Raw genomic sequence first — 15,957 nt, forward strand, 5'->3', positions numbered from 1 at the left:
TGGCCACATCAACATCCCAACTCATCAAAAACTTAACCCCTTAAGCCAATTTAAAGGCAAGAACCCAATTGAGTCAATTTTTCATTTTTAAGAACTAAATTGACAAAACCAATAAAACGATGATCTAACCGGGAAAATCCCACATAAATAAGGATTTTCGAAAAGGTTTAACCTTTAACCTTTTTATTATGTGATTAATGAAAATAATCCATCGACATATATTTATAATAATTCAAATAAAAACTGAATAAAATATCTTTTCTTTTCTTAATTATAAATTTCAACAAAGAAACTTAAAATTACGATTAATATGATTTGTTTTTCAAATTGCTAAAACGTCAACTAATTTGTAACGGAAGAGTATTACTAAAAAGAATGTCGGTAAAAGTTTTGGAAGAATACTTCCAGATTTCATTGACAAAGAAGTCTTAGAACACAAAATAATAATATCTGTGACAATATTTTAAATAACAACAAAAAGAAAAAGAAAAACGTGGCATTTTCCTAAAACATTGGTAGTATTAGGATAGCTACTTAACGTTGAGCAAAATAAAAATAAAAATAAAAATAAAAAAATGAGTTGAATAGAAATAGGTGTAAGAAGAGGAAGAGAGAATGCATAGTGTATTTATATCTGAATCCAGATCCAGCACCGTTTCAGCAACTCAATTCCCATCGCTCCGCCGTCACAGCCATGTCTCTGAATCTCCGTCAGAAGCAAACAGGTAATCACTCTCAATTCCGATCTCTGCATTTTCCGATTCCCAATGAGCCCCCTCGTTTCCATTGCCACGCTAACCATCCATTGGCATTTCAGAATGTATCGCGCGCATGCTCAACCTCAACCAGCCGCTCAACGCCACCACCGGCACGGCCAACGAGGAAGTGTACAAGATCCTTATCTACGATAAGTTCTGCCAGAACATTCTCTCCCCCTTGATCCACGTCAAGGACCTCCGCAAGCACGGCGTAACCCTCTACTTCCTCATCGACAAGGATCGCAAGCCCGTTCACGACGTTCCGGCGGTGTACTTCGTCCAACCTAACCAATCCAACGTGCAACGCATCGTTTCGGACGCGTCTAAAGCACTCTACCAGAGTCTTCACCTCAATTTCTCCACCTCCATCCCCCGGCCCCTCCTCGAAGACCTCGCCTCCGGAACCCTAAACTCCGATTCCATTCAGCGAATCTCCAAGGTCCATGATCAGTATCTGGAGTTTGTAACCCTAGAGGATAACCTTTTTTCGCTGGCCCACAAGTCTTGTTATGTTCAACTCAATGACCCTTCCGCTGGAGACAAGGAAATTGAGGAGCTTGTTGAGAAGATCGTTGGTGGGTTGTTTTGCGTGTTGGCCACTCTCTCTGTTGTGCCGGTTATCCGCTGCCCGCGTGGCGGCCCTGCTGAGATGGTTGCTTCTGCGTTGGATCAGCGTATTAGGGATCATTTGTTGTCCAAAAATAATTTGTTTACAGAGGGTGGGAACTTTGTGAGCTCGTTTCAGCGCCCTGTGTTGTGTATTTTTGACCGGAATTTTGAGTTGCCGGTGGCGATTCAGCATGATTTTCGCTACCGGCCTCTTGTTCATGATGTGCTTGGGTTGAAGCTGAATAGGCTGAGTGTGCAGGGGGAGAAAGGTGGTATGAGGTCTTATGAGTTGGATTACGCTGATTCGTTTTGGGTTGCGAATGGATCGCTGGAGTTCCCAGAGGTAGCGGTTGAGATTGAGACACAGTTGAATAAGTATAAGAAGGATGTGGATGAGGTGAATAAGAGGACTGGTGGGACTCATGGTGCTGAGTTTGATGGGACGGATTTGATTGGGAACACGAAGCATTTGATGAATGCTGTGAATTCTCTGCCTGAGTTGACTGAGAGAAAGCAGGTGATTGATAAACATACAAACATTGCGACCGTGTTGTTGGGGGAGATCAAGGAGAGGTCCCTTGATTCTTATGCTAAGAAGGAGAATGACATGTTGGTTAGAGGTGGCATTGAAAGGGGTGACCTGCTTAGTGTGCTCAAGGGGAAGGGAACAAAAATGGATAAGCTTAGGTTTGCCATCATATATCTTATTTCTTCTGAAAGCATTAATCAGTCTGAAGTAGAGGCTGTAGAAGCAGCTCTGAGAGAGTCTGAGGTTGATACTGCCGCTTTTCAGTACGTGAAGAAGATCAAGTCGTTGAATGTTTCATTGGCATCAGCGAATTCTGCCAGCAGAAGTAATATTGTTGATTGGGCTGAGAAGCTCTATGGGCAATCAATTAGTGCAGTGACTGCTGGTGTAAAAAACCTTCTATCTAACGATAGGCAGCTAGCATTGGCAAGGACAGTTGAGGCCTTGACTGAAGGTAGGCCAAATCCTGAAACAGATTCATACCTTTCCTTTGATCCCCGGGCCTCTAAATCTGGTTCAGGAGCAAGTAGCAGCCATTTGAAAGGACCATTTAAGGAAGCAATTGTGTTCATGATTGGTGGTGGTAATTACGTTGAATATTGCAGTCTGCAAGAGCTTGCACAACATCAGCAGCCTGCCAAGCATATTATATATGGAACAACAGAAATTCTAACTGGAGTCGACTTTGTAGAGCAGCTTACATTATTGGGGCAGAAGATGGGTTTGGGCAATGTTGGTTCTAGTTCTACCTCAGCTCAGTAGTTCACAGGTGAATGTATTCACATTTCATTTTACCAAATTATTCTTTAGTGTGCAAAGGAAAACCCTCAGACACAAGCAAAGTCAATCTGCTTTTGTTGTTCATTGTCTATAAACGATGAAGGATTACGAGCCTCATACTGCTTTCTTGATTATACAGCTAGTGGATTGCTTATTTCTTGGTAGTTTCCTATAGCACAATCATATATGCTTTGTCTTCATCGTAGTGAAAAGTTTTTTGAGAAGCATGGTGCGCCATTTATGTTTAATTTTCGTTCTGTGAGATGTTTTGGTTATTGAGAATCATTTTGTATTAATTAAGATTGATCTGTTTGACATTAGGGAGTTCCACCTTAATCATTAATGTCCATTCAACTCTTATAATTAAGATATGTTTATTATCAGGCTGATGTCTTTTATCATTTTATAATTTCTCTTTTTTTGTCAATCCTAACATCAAGTCAAAATCGACAAACTGTGTGATGGCACATTTGTTCTGCTATCCTGTATGTTACCACCACTTAATGGATTATCATCTCAAAAATCGACTAGCTTTTTGGTACAGCAAGCATAAGATGTGATGTTTTCGTTTGAATATGCTTTAATTTGACTATTTCTCTAGTTTTTGTTTTTAAATGGACTGGTGAGAAGGTCTTATTTTGTATGCGTTGGATGCAATATGGTTAAAATAAAAATTCAGAACTTTCTCTCAACCCCCGACAAAAATATAAATTTTTGTTTTATTTGTTTAAATTTCGAGAACAGCTTTGCATGAAAACATTTTCTGAAACAGAAATATAAATTTTAGTTTTATTTTCATGGAAACCCAAATTTGAAATTTCAGCCTACCTCTTTGTTTTCATTCTTAACACACCAAGTTCATGCTTCTCTCTGTCAAGATCTAACCGTATTTTTCTTCCCCCTGTTCTTCTGCACACGAGTTCATGCCCATCCCTCATCCCTTGCTGTACACAAAAAACTCGAAGTGGTCTTTGTTTTCTACTTTTCTATTTTTTTTTGCCTATTTCCTGTTTTTTCTTGTTTCTGTCATATCCTCTCCTTGGTTTCCAAACTAAAAGTTTTGACCCCCCTCTTTTTCTGTATGTCATTTTTCTGTCTATTTATCTGTACTGTTTTTATATCAGTATAGAATGACATATAATGGGTCTATAATTTTGGTTGGGTGCTAGTAACAATATATTATTAGTTAGAATTTATTGAAAATTGCATTTCTCATTTGATGATTTTCCTGATTTACAAATAAAACGTGTTAAAATTTGGTTTCTAATAAATTTCAACCAATAGTAAAGAGAGGATTAAAGGAAGTGTTGTTAGCATATCTGAAATTTTATTTCCTTTTAAAGTTTATCCTTAATTTCTCCATTTTGCGATTGTCAGCATATTATTTTTCTCTCTTCAGAGAGCATTGATTAATAATAGTTATTTGTGGGAGTTGCAAGTAAAAGTAGTGATTTAAATATCAATTAGTGCAATTAGGGTGAGTTACTCTGTTGTGGAGGATTGCTGTTAGGAAGGGTTTTTCCCCCTCATTGATTGTTTGATTAAAATTTGCGTAGGACAATTGCGTAAGTTTTAAAAGCTGTGGTCGTTGTGGTTGTTGCACTTTAAATGATTGGGAAGCTGCTATTGGGCATGTGTGCAGTGGATAATTCTTGACTCATTTTGATTCCCAGGGTCAGATATAACTATGCACCAATAAATTAATCCCTCAAAATGGGATCAAACCCAATTCCAAGGATAATGACGAGATGATTTCATCTTCAACAACTAAGTGAGATACATTAGTTATTTCTGCTGTTAGTAGATAACGTGTTATTTTGATAGAATTCATTATAGGTACTGTAGATTCTTTGAAGTGTCCCATATTGCATATGCTATCGTAGGCTTCAAGTATTACTCTTCTGATATTGAATCCTTTTGCTACAAAAGTAATTAATTGTCCAATCGATGATATCAACCCTTTGGAAGTCAAATTGAATTTAGATCCTCTCCTGCATAATCTTGTTTAATAAACCCTGACCATATATTATGGTTATTATCATATTTATTTTCATTAAAATAAAAATAAATAAATGCCTAAGAAGTAAGGAAATATAAATAGATGTTTAATTTTAGTGGGTCACGATGCTCTTCACTCATTGAACAAGAAATTGTTTTAAGCTCAAGTAGCTTTATTTATTGTGCATTGTTCTGATATAAGAATTTTTACTAAGTCCTTTGCATAGTAAGTTCAGATATAAGTATATCTTATTATTATTCGTGTAGAAATTAATCTAGTAATTCTATCAAGAGGAGCTAGAAGCTAGGAAAATGAGAGTGAAATAACTGGAGGTGAATATTACAAGATTATGTACGGCATCAAGAACTCCAAGGATATCCATTGGATGAAGAGCGTGAATGGGTAGACATTATTTGATTATTGGTGTGAATCTTATCTGAATGAGAAAAGTATGGATGAAAATTGAAAACTAGAATATATGCCCAAGTCTGATAACTTTTTTAATGTCAGTAATTTTAAAAAATAAATGATCGACCATGTAAAAAAAAAATAATTCAGTTAATAAATAAATGAAAACTATGTTCAATTATATAACTATAATATTATCATTTGGGAAAATAAATGTATTATTTTGAATTAGGAAAAATATATATTGAACATAAAACTATATCCAATTTTGAATATAACAATATATCAATTTTTCAATATATATTTTGAGACCTAGCAAATGATTCAAGGTTGGTTTGAAAGAGTGTATTCTGTCACATGAAAGAATAATAAATACTTTATGGTTAAAAGAGTATGTTGTTCATCTAAGACTCACATGCAACTATGTTTGTTGTTATTTTATGTGTAGGGTGTTATGAGTATTTTGTTTTCTTCTAAGTAGGGGGCGCAGAGTCGGTTATAATGCATTGATATGCAATATGCAATTGAGTGTCTGGTAACCAATAGTTCATGATAGAGGAAATACACGTTTGTGATTTTTTTTTTCTTGGGGTAATACTAGTATCCCTTTATATTAATTTAACTTTATCTTTGCCGATAAAAATGAAAAGAAACAAATAGGAAGTTAAACAAAAAGAATGGTCGAATAAGTTAAACAAAAAGAAATATAAAACTAGTTTTTCCAGTGGTAAAGTATGTCACAAATACAATCTGCCAGTTGGGTGCGTCAAACAAGTTTGTATGAGATCATTGTGACAATGGTGAATTTTGTAAAGCAAATATAATCTGATATGAATTTGAAGAAACTTCTTTTAGAGACATTATATCTTCCATGAATCTTTTGTTATGGGTGTGGTTAAATTTTTTATCAATTGACTGTTTATAAACATCTTTTAAAAAAAAAATAAAGATATTACTCAAAATCGAATTTATTGGAGATAATGTACAAAAAATATCGTGCAAAATATATGCATTCACAATTAAAGGTAAGAAGTACTAAAAGAAAGTTCAGGAAAATAATAAAAGAAGTAAATAGAATACCTGAAGTAAATGATTGAGAACTTTGTAATAACACGTTCATCCGTGAGCCTCTAGGATTTAAGTAGTATTTATAAATTTCATCATTTATTACAAAGTACAAATTTGATATTTATAGAATAAATTCTAGTCACTCATAACTTCCTAACTTTAAATAATTGTCACCATTGATAATTTTGATTTTTGATCTCTTCCATTAATGAGATCCTGAACTTGATTCTTCAAAATCTCCACTTTCTAACGATTTCATAAGAAACATCATTCTGACAAATCGAAATCATGTGGGAGTTAACACATACTTTGAAGAATGTGACGATTCTCAGAAGAGTGTCCGATACTAAGTTCAGCCCATTACAAATTTCATCCATAATACTTTGTAGCTCTGACATATTTTAACTAATAATTTTGAAAAAAAAATATATATATTCAAAGTAAATATAATTTGAATGTCTAATCTCTATACAAATTTATTATAGTTTATTCTCTACCGATTACAAGGGAGGGTGGACGAATTTTTTTTACTTCACCTCCTTTATAAACTCTGCCACTCCTTTCCAAGTATACACTGGTTCAGCAACCTCAAAGTTACCTAAACTTCCAAAATATTGGTTTGTTAACTCAAACTTCCGACGCACTTTACCAGTGCCAAACAGCCACATAGAACGTTTCATGGCAGACAGAATTCTTTTACAGGTAGGAACAAGTGACGCCTTCAGCATATGGAAGACTGATCCAATTAACGCACAAACAAATAATATCGTTAATAATAAATACTATATATCCAATTTCGTATTGTGTGCTGAATGCTTAGAAAAAATAAATTAGTCCTCAAAAGCATTATGTTTTCCATCTACATTCTTTTCATGTAAGGCAATGCAATCATGAAATTGTTATTCCAAATGAAGTTAAGCACGGGATCAACATCTTGTAATAAGGTTACACACATATCATCATTATAAAAAAATATCTATTTGAGGATCAACTAAACAAATTGTAACATACCTAATCTTCCAGCCAGCCAAAGTAGAAATCACGTAATGTTGACATTGGCAAATTGATCTATTAAAAAAAACACAGAAAATAAGCTGAGATTTATGGCAGTTGACACCACTACGCCACTAATTCACAAAGTTAAGTTCATCCAAAAATAACAAATAACTACCCCTTTCTTACCTCTGAATGTTTGCCAGAAGACATGCTTCTTCCATTTCAAACCAACGTCTGGAAATTTATTCTACTTTGAAATCTGCTTAATCAGTCAATATCATCTTTCCTATCTGGCACAGCATGTGTATGGTTATGTTGAATAACTAACACTAAAATTATCTGACATCTATTGTAGACTGAAGATTTCTAAGACAATAAAGTTGTCTCTGTCGATCAGTCTACCCAACTATATCCTGCTTGCTTCTTGACATTCTTTTCTTCCATCAAAACTCTCACATGCTCAGCATCTTCCCACTGTCTTAAATTAGCATACATATTATATAACAATACATACGGAGCTGAACTTTCTGGTTCAAGTTTGATCAAAGCATCAGCAGCTACTATGGCCAATTCTACATTATTATGAACTCTACAAGAACTTAGTAATGCACCCCACACAGCCTTATCTGGTTTAAATGGCATGGTGTTAATCAAATCCATAGCTTCCTTAAGCTGCCCCTGCCGTCCCAAGATGTCCACAAGGGAGGCAAAGTGCTCAATCCGTGGCTCAATACCATAGTCCGTAACCATGGATTTGAATTGTATCCTCCCTTCTTCAACTAGTCCTGCGTGGGCGCATGCATTTAAAACCGAAATGAAGGTTATATAGGTAGGGTGAATTTTAAGCTTTTTCATCAGTTTGAAAAGCTCAAGGGCTTCTGCCGCTAAGCCATGAGACGCATAGCCTCCAATCATTGCATTCCAAGTGATCACATCTTTATAAAGTTTTCTCTCGTTAAATACAGTACATGCATCAACTATTGCCCCACATCTCGAGTACATGGTAATAAGGGAATTATTTATCGGTGAGTCAGGAAGAACAATCTTCGTGACAAGCTGATGTATCTGCTTGCCTAGGTAAAGATCCACCAACCCAGTACACACACTGATAACTGATGATAATGTGTGTTTATCTGGCTTCTCTCCCTCAAGCTGCATCTGAGAAAATAGCCTAGCAGCACCCTTATAGTCTTCATTTTTCTCATAACCAGCTATCATCGTATTCCATGAGATCAGGTTTTTGTGGGGCATCTTCTCAAAGAAATATTTTGCAAGATTCAAGTTACCGTTCTGCGCAAACCCAGAAACTATCGAATTCCATGAAAGTACATCAGGACAGGGCATTTCCCTGAAAAGCTTTGAAGCTTCATCCATGTTCGAGATTTGAACATAGCCACTGATCAGAGTGTTCCAAGAACAGGTATCACGCTCCACCATCCTATCAAAGAGTTCCCTGGCAGAGACTATGTCTCCCGCTTTCACATAGGACATCATCATTGAATTCCATGAGACCACATTTCGCCTGAACCTCCTTTGATCCTTTTCACCACCACCTCGATCATCTGGAATCTCATCAAAAAGGCGCCGAGCTTCTTCCACATGACCTCTTTGACCATAACCTGCAATCAGGGTGTTATAAGCATGCACCAAATTATCCTTACTATCATCATCACTACCAAATTCGTGCAAAATCCCAGCAGCCATGTCCAATTCACCGTTTTTAACAAGCCCTGAAATAAGGGCACTAAGAGAGGCCGAATCATGCTCAGGCATCGTCTTAAAAAAACCAACTGCCAAATCCACATCTCCATTCAGCAAGAACCCAGTGATCACAGCATTGGAGGACACAACATTACGCTCCGGCATGGCATTGAAGAGCTTCAAAGCCTGGTCCATCCTGCCATTTTTAGCATACCCACTGATGACCGTGTTCCAAGAGACACAATCTCTTTCGGGCATTAGCTCAAACAGCTTACGTCCTTCCTCGATGAACCTACTTCCACGACACGAAAAGTAACCCGAAACAATGAGATTCCAGGACACGATGTCCCTTTGGGGCATTTCGTCAAACAATTGGCGTGCCTTGACAATCTCTCTCCGATGCACGTACCCACTAATCATGGAATTCCAAGTAACGGCATTTCGGTGCTTCATGGTATCAAAGAGTGCTCTCGCTTCTCTTAATCTACAACTTCGAATCAGATTGGATATATATTTGTTGTATTGGTGTAGCCGTGACGAGTAATAGGTACGGGTTAGAGAAGCTGAGGCATGACAACAGCTTCTTCTGCTTAATGTTCTGTACAAAGTAGCCATTAGCAAAACCAAGACATTGAGCAACGTCTTAGGTCTACCATGCATGTCACACTTCTTATTGATAATATTACATTATAATAATATTTTTTATTGACAACAAATAATCTCCTAAATCAAATTCTATTACGCCTTAAATATTTATTTTGATTCATAATTAAATACTTGCAGAAATAAATTCTAGAAATTGATAAGCTTTACTATGAAATTTATTGAAATGAATTGTAATAAATATACGAAGAAAGTATCTTACTTCATGAATTTAAATAATTATTTAAAAGATCATCTAAAAACTTCTTAATTTTATAAAATTAAACATAGTTTTTTTTAAGTTCTTTAGGTTTATTTTAATAAGTTCCAAATAAAAAGTATTTTTTCTCAAATTGAATTCAAAGAAAATTTTCAATTCCTTTTGTCAATGACAACATTTAAAAATATTAGTATTATTCTACTGCATAAACTAAAAATAATCATTTTTTAATATAATTAAATATTTTCAAGAAGGTTTTAATTTTTTTTATTAATGTTTCTTTAAGAATAATATCAATTACATAATATGTGTGTTTCTTCTATTTTCTTGACGTAAGTTGTCTTACATTTAACATTTTTATACACTTTTTTTTAAGTCTTATACTACATTTTCAATGTATATATTTGTTTGAAAATATATGTAATCATGTTTATATGAAAAGTGAAAGAGTTCTAATTGTCTTGTAATATCCATGCATAGATATTTTCGTTAGAATTTGCGGATTTGACCAATATGATAATATTAAGATATATTTGATGAATAAATTTTACATTTCATAAACTCTTTACTATTACTTTTATAATATTATTTTAGGATTAAATATATTTTTCTCTCTTAATTTATAGTGAAAATTGAAATTAGTCATTTTTTAAAATTTTGATTCAATTTAGTCTTTCAACTTTAGAAATGTGTGGGATTAGTCATTTTAACTAAATTGGTTAGGTTTATTTAACGTTTCAAATGCATTTCATAATAACATTTAAGTTGTTTACATTATTTGACATATTTTTACTTCAATGTTAATTGAGAAACGCATTTCAAACATCAAATAAACTTAACCAAATTTGGTTAAATAGACTAAATCCACGTAGTTTTAAAGATGATGAATTAAATTAGTCTAAAGTTTTAGAGATAACTAATTTCAACTTTCACTTAAAGTTAAGAGACAAAAAAATATATTTAATCTTATCATTTTATACATGAAAGTTGAATAACACAGGTAATATCACTTATAGTTATGTTCATGCCACTGTTAGGTCAAAAAATGTGTCAAGGATAAGGAGTACATAATATTGTTGTAGCAGCTGATGTTGAAATATATTATTAAGATAATTAAATAATTAGTAGATGATAAGATGCTTAATACTTTGAATTTTGTTGATTTTGAAACTTGTGTATATTTCAGTAAAGGAAAGCAAAATAAGATATCTAAAATTGTTGTAAACAAGATTTCAAACCTATTGAAGATCACTCGTACAAATATTTGTTATCTAGAAATGGCTGCAGTGGTGTAAAATACTTCATCATCTTTATAAATGATTATTTATGATATATGTATCTCTCAACTTGCTTTGTTTTAAAGACACGACTTTTGGATGTTTTTTTAAGATTTTAAATTTTGGTGTGCTAAACCGTTTTTAGGATTTAACATCTAATGGTTATAGACATCATAAGCTAGTTAGAAGATGTAGACGTGTCTATTGTAGAATGTTTAATAGTTTTGAATTCATTAGACTCATTTATAAGTATGAAAATCAAATGACTTAGTGGTCATCATCTAGTGGATTGTATACAATTTTCTAGTTAGAAGTCGTTATGTACGTCTAGCTAACATGTAATCGTTTATAGGCCTATATGTAGAAGACTTGTACTTATAGTAAATGAAGAGTATGTATACATAAATTTATAACTAAGAACTTTTCATTCAAGCGAATAAACTAAACATTTTTCTTTCATACTTATCTTGCTTCATGAGCTCTTTGTTCTTCGTATTTAGTTAGTGTAATTTGTAATCATTATTACATTCTTCCTTTCTTTGCTCTCTAAACTTGTTTCTACCATAGTTGAATAACAAATTGTTATCAAAGTTAGATTTCAATTTTGTTTTGTGTTTAAGGTTAGGATTCTTACGAAAAAGTGCTCATTGAAGATCGAGCAGTTCAATAAAAGAATAATCTCAATTTATGAAGGATCAAAACGAAAAGGCCTTCTTAAGGAGTAGTGAGTGTGATCCACTTTCCATAAGCACGTCACATATAAAGAAGCAACTTTTGGACTAGATTAAGAAAGAAAAAAACTCATTTTATGATTCTTTTATTGTTATCAAATTATGCTCTTTATGAGATTGTGAAGGAAAAAAATTATATGGCATTGTGTCCAACGTTGGAAATGTTGTTCATGACAAAGTTCATTTGCTACAATTTTTATGGTAAAGGAGTTTGTTTAGGTTACATATGAAGGAAAGTACAACATTTAAGACTTTTCTCGATGAGTTCAATTCAACCTTAATGAAACTCTGATATAATAATGTAAGGTAAAAGATTAAAATGAAATAATGATTCTTCTAAACTTTCACTCTGTCCTATGAGACTTGTTGAGTTCTTTGGACAATCAAGCTGATTTCATAATCCTTGAAGTGGTTAAGTTTAACCTTTATAAATAGATTTCTTTCCTTAAGGCATTTGAGACTATCAAAGATGCATCGTCTTTAGGGTTGGTGGTCATCAAGAACGATAAAAAGGCCAAGAAGTTAAAGAAGGAAAAGGTTGTTCCTAAATATTTTTGTAGATATTGTAAGTAAGTTGGACATTAGAGGAGGGATTATCTAATATTGGGGAAGTAGTATTGAGTGATAGATATAGTTCAAATGGTGGAGTCTTTTGATAACTACTTTAGGGTACAACATCATTTCAAGACAACATGCGTCTAATAGGTTAGTGTTGGATTTTGGATGCTTTTTTCAATGTGTTACCAAAGAGACTTATTTACTATGCTTAAGTTAACCGTGCTAACATGTTGACGGACAATGATGCTTATTGTTTTTATCAACAAAGATACATGATGACAGTTCATACATAGACCAATGTCATTTATGTTCACAAGCTTATGCATAACCTTAATTATTAAAGTCTTACATATGAAGGGTTTCAAATGAAATATATATGAAGGGAGGAGTGATGAAAATAAGGGGAAGGAGTGGTGTTATGGTGATGTAGGGGTCTAGGACACATGAATGCTAAAGGGCTAGACATCTATTCCAAAAAGGGCTACTTTCAAACTAGAAGATGAGATTTTTGTTTTATTTTGTTTTGTGAGCACTATATGTGTTTGGTAAGTAACACTAACAAAGCTTTCTACAAGGTTGCACAAGGTGAATGACATATTGGACTACGTTCGTGCAAATAGTTGGTGGTTACCAAAAATATTGCTAAGATAGTAACCCAAAAATATTGGTATTGGTATGATAGCTTAAAGTTGTCTCCCAATGAGCACAAAATTGATTCTTATAAAAACTATACAAAGTTTTAATTAAACAAAATAAAAATAATACAAGAAAATAAAGTTAAATAAAAGATTAAATGAAAAAATAATAAATCATGGAAAGAAATCAAATTGGAAAAGGATAAAAGAGAAAATCAATAATAATGAAAATAGGTTAATTCCACCGCTTTTTTCATAATATGATCCATATCATTGGTTATCTAAAGATTATTATTCAATTAATTATTGTATTAGATTTTCAAGTTAATCATTGTAAAGTTCTAATTAATTTGTTGGCATTCTCACTATTAATCAAAGTACAATCTCAATTAAAAGGGATAACTTTTTAGACTATTCATAATAAATTCAACCAAAATACAATCTCAATCCAAATTTTCTATGTCTAATCATGTATATTCTTTTATCTCTTTATGAAGTAAAAAGCTAATTAACAGAAATAGAATTTTGCTTAACTCTTGTTAATTTTTTTATCTTTAATCAAAGCATAGTCTCAATTATTGGTAAAAACACATTCAGTCATATACAAGTTTCTAACTTTAATCAACGTATAGTCTCAATTACAATTAAAAACCTCTTGAATCATATGATTAATATGCATGTAGATTAAATATTGTGCTAACTACCTACAATATAAAAATCATTATGTTTACTTGATTTGGAAATAAAAAGGCATATATAAACATAAATCATATCATAATCAAAAGAACAACAAATTTATTTCTTATAACATTAGAATCTAGTTAAGAAATTACAATAGAATTAACCCTAAAAGCTTACCACTCCATGGTGGAGACAATGAAATAAGGTCCCCAAAAGGGTTATAAACCTCTTCTGATGTGTTTTTCTAAGTCTTTTTATATAGAAATTGGATTGATCTTTCTTTTGGGCTTTTCTATTGCTCTAATACTCTTTTTGATAATGTAACCTCTTCTAATTATCTTTTAAATAAATCTAATGTCGTTGAGATATATTTGGTTGTTATGGAGATTTAAAAATATTTAAGAAGATCTTGTTAGATCCAAAAAGATTTGACAATTATTATCTTTTGATGTTCTATGATATGATTAAATAAGATAATTATTTAAATATATCAATTGAAATATCTAAGGGTTAAATATGTTTTTAGTCCCTTAACTATCAAGCGATTTTATTTTTCGTCCCTATTTCAAACTTTGTACGATTTAGTCCCTCTCCTTAAGGAAATCATAATTTTTGGTCCTCCAAAACAAACGGCGTTAAAAATCAGGTGAGGTGGATAACGGTGCTGTGCCACGTGATATTTTCATGCTTCTCTCCTCTCGACCTCTTTGATATTCAGCCGCTCAACACTCAAAATGCTTAAACACTCATCCAGAGCGTCCCTCTGAACATCTCCTTCTCTCCCTCCTCACCGACACTGTCTCTTTCCTTACATCTTCCTCACCGTCCACTGCCGCAACCTTCATCCCCATTTCAAAAGATTACATTAAGATTAATGTTTATTGTTTTTTTTCTGCTTGTTCCACACATAAGAAAGTGCAGAGAATCAACATGGAGATATTGAAGCTTTTTGTGATTGCATTAATTCCAAATCTGAAAGTACTGTTGCTTACTGTTCTTCGTTCCCTCCTTGCCATGAATCGTTTCAACATTCTAAGTGAATCTACTATCAACAACATGAACACTGTAAGCTTCTTCTAACTCAAACATTGTCATTTTATCTGTCTTTAAACATGAAAAAACTTAAAAATTCAGTAACTTTTCTTGATTGATAGATTTTTTTTTAATTTAGATCAATATAAAGTTAAAAATAAATAAATAATATTAATCTAATCTTGAAAATGACATATAATTGTGGTTTAATTTCTTCACAGATGGTGTATTTTGTGTTTTCTCCTGCTCTTGCTTATAGCAATCTAGCAAGTACCATAACTCTAAGGAGTTTGATTGCATTGTGAGTTTCTTTTCTGTGTTTTCTTAGCAGTATGGCAAGTACCATAGCCTCGCTGCAAACTGTCAAATTAATTTGAAGTAAACTTATTTAACTCTTCCTCTTCTTAGGTTTGTAAACTTCCGTTATTGAAGGATCCAAAACATCTTCGGAACACTGAAGAATGATGCCCATTGATGTAGCTTCGTCCCAGTGCTCTCTCCCCTTCTCAAAATTTCCACCTCTACAAGATAATAGCTGACCCAATCTGATTAAAAACTATTATTGTTCTAGATGGATAGAAATTTTATCAAAACTAAAAACTATACTTTTATCTGCTATTGAGGTTCCTATTATTTAAGGAAGAACCGCGAAGAGTGATCTTTGACGTGGAAGACGGCGGTTGGGGATGGGAATGGAGGTTGCGGCGGTGGACGGTGACGAAGATGTAAGGAAAGAGACAGTGTTGGTGAGGAGGGAGAGAAGCAGATGTTCAGAGGGACGCTCTGGATGAGTGTTTAAGCATTTTGAGTGTTGAGTGGCTGAATATCAAAGAGGTCGAGAGGAGAGAAGCATGAAAATATCACGTGGCACAACACCGTTATCCACCTCACCTGATTTTTAACGTCGTTTATTTTGGAGGACCAAAAATTATGATTTCCTTAAGGAGAGGGACTAAATCGTACAAAGTTTGAAATAGGGACGAAAAATAAAATCGCTTGATAGTTAAGGGACTAAAAACATATTTAACCCAATATCTAAAGATATATTTGAAGTAATAGGAAACACTACAAGGGGTTTGAATAGTGTTTCTGTAAATCTTTTTCAAAACTGAAGTTTGATCATAGTAGATGAATATTGGATGATCCTCATGAGAAACTTAGTTCTTATGTTATAAACGTTGTTATGATAAATGCGTTTATGGTCTCAGTATGTAGCTTATCTTTGTGGCGTTTAGAAAAAGTAACTCTTAGAAAATGAGGTGTCTGTTAATAGACGTGCATGTTAAGGATTTGTTTTCCACATAAGATGAACTTTTTTAAATATAAGACATAC

The 15,957-nt window shown here is 33.5% G+C and overlaps 2 protein-coding genes across 4 annotated transcripts; one reads left to right on the forward strand and one right to left on the reverse strand.

The window, feature by feature from the left end:
- Positions 1 to 564: 564 nt before the first annotated feature.
- Positions 565 to 4,629, forward strand: ATSLY1 (Sec1/munc18-like (SM) proteins superfamily). Of its 3 annotated transcripts, none has more exons than XM_088099552.1 (3): positions 565 to 725; positions 818 to 2,665; positions 4,233 to 4,629. In XM_088099552.1, exons 1-2 carry the CDS (start codon positions 695 to 697, stop codon positions 2,656 to 2,658), a joined length of 1,872 nt encoding a protein of 623 aa, XP_087955678.1. In that variant the 5' UTR covers positions 565 to 694; the 3' UTR covers positions 2,659 to 2,665; positions 4,233 to 4,629. The 3 variants fall into 3 exon arrangements, with proteins under 3 accessions (XP_087955678.1, XP_087955677.1, XP_047151564.2); XM_088099551.1 differs by having other exon boundaries at positions 4,350 to 4,629; XM_047295608.2 differs by lacking the exon at positions 4,233 to 4,629 and having other exon boundaries at positions 818 to 2,840.
- A 1,792-nt stretch (positions 4,630 to 6,421) lies between these two features.
- MEF9 (mitochondrial editing factor 9) lies at positions 6,422 to 9,500 on the reverse strand. The gene is made up of 3 exons (XM_088098208.1): positions 7,334 to 9,500; positions 7,163 to 7,219; positions 6,422 to 6,887 (listed from the first exon to the last, which is right to left on the reverse strand). The coding sequence occupies exon 1, from the start codon at positions 9,461 to 9,463 to the stop codon at positions 7,541 to 7,543; it is 1,923 nt and encodes a 640-aa protein (XP_087954334.1). The 5' UTR covers positions 9,464 to 9,500; the 3' UTR covers positions 6,422 to 6,887; positions 7,163 to 7,219; positions 7,334 to 7,540.
- Positions 9,501 to 15,957: the final 6,457 nt, after the last annotated feature.

Source organism: Vigna umbellata, chromosome 9 (assembly GCF_029865625.1).
Source record: "Vigna umbellata cultivar VRB3 chromosome 9, Vumbellata_1.0, whole genome shotgun sequence".
NCBI lineage: Eukaryota > Viridiplantae > Streptophyta > Magnoliopsida > Fabales > Fabaceae > Vigna > Vigna umbellata.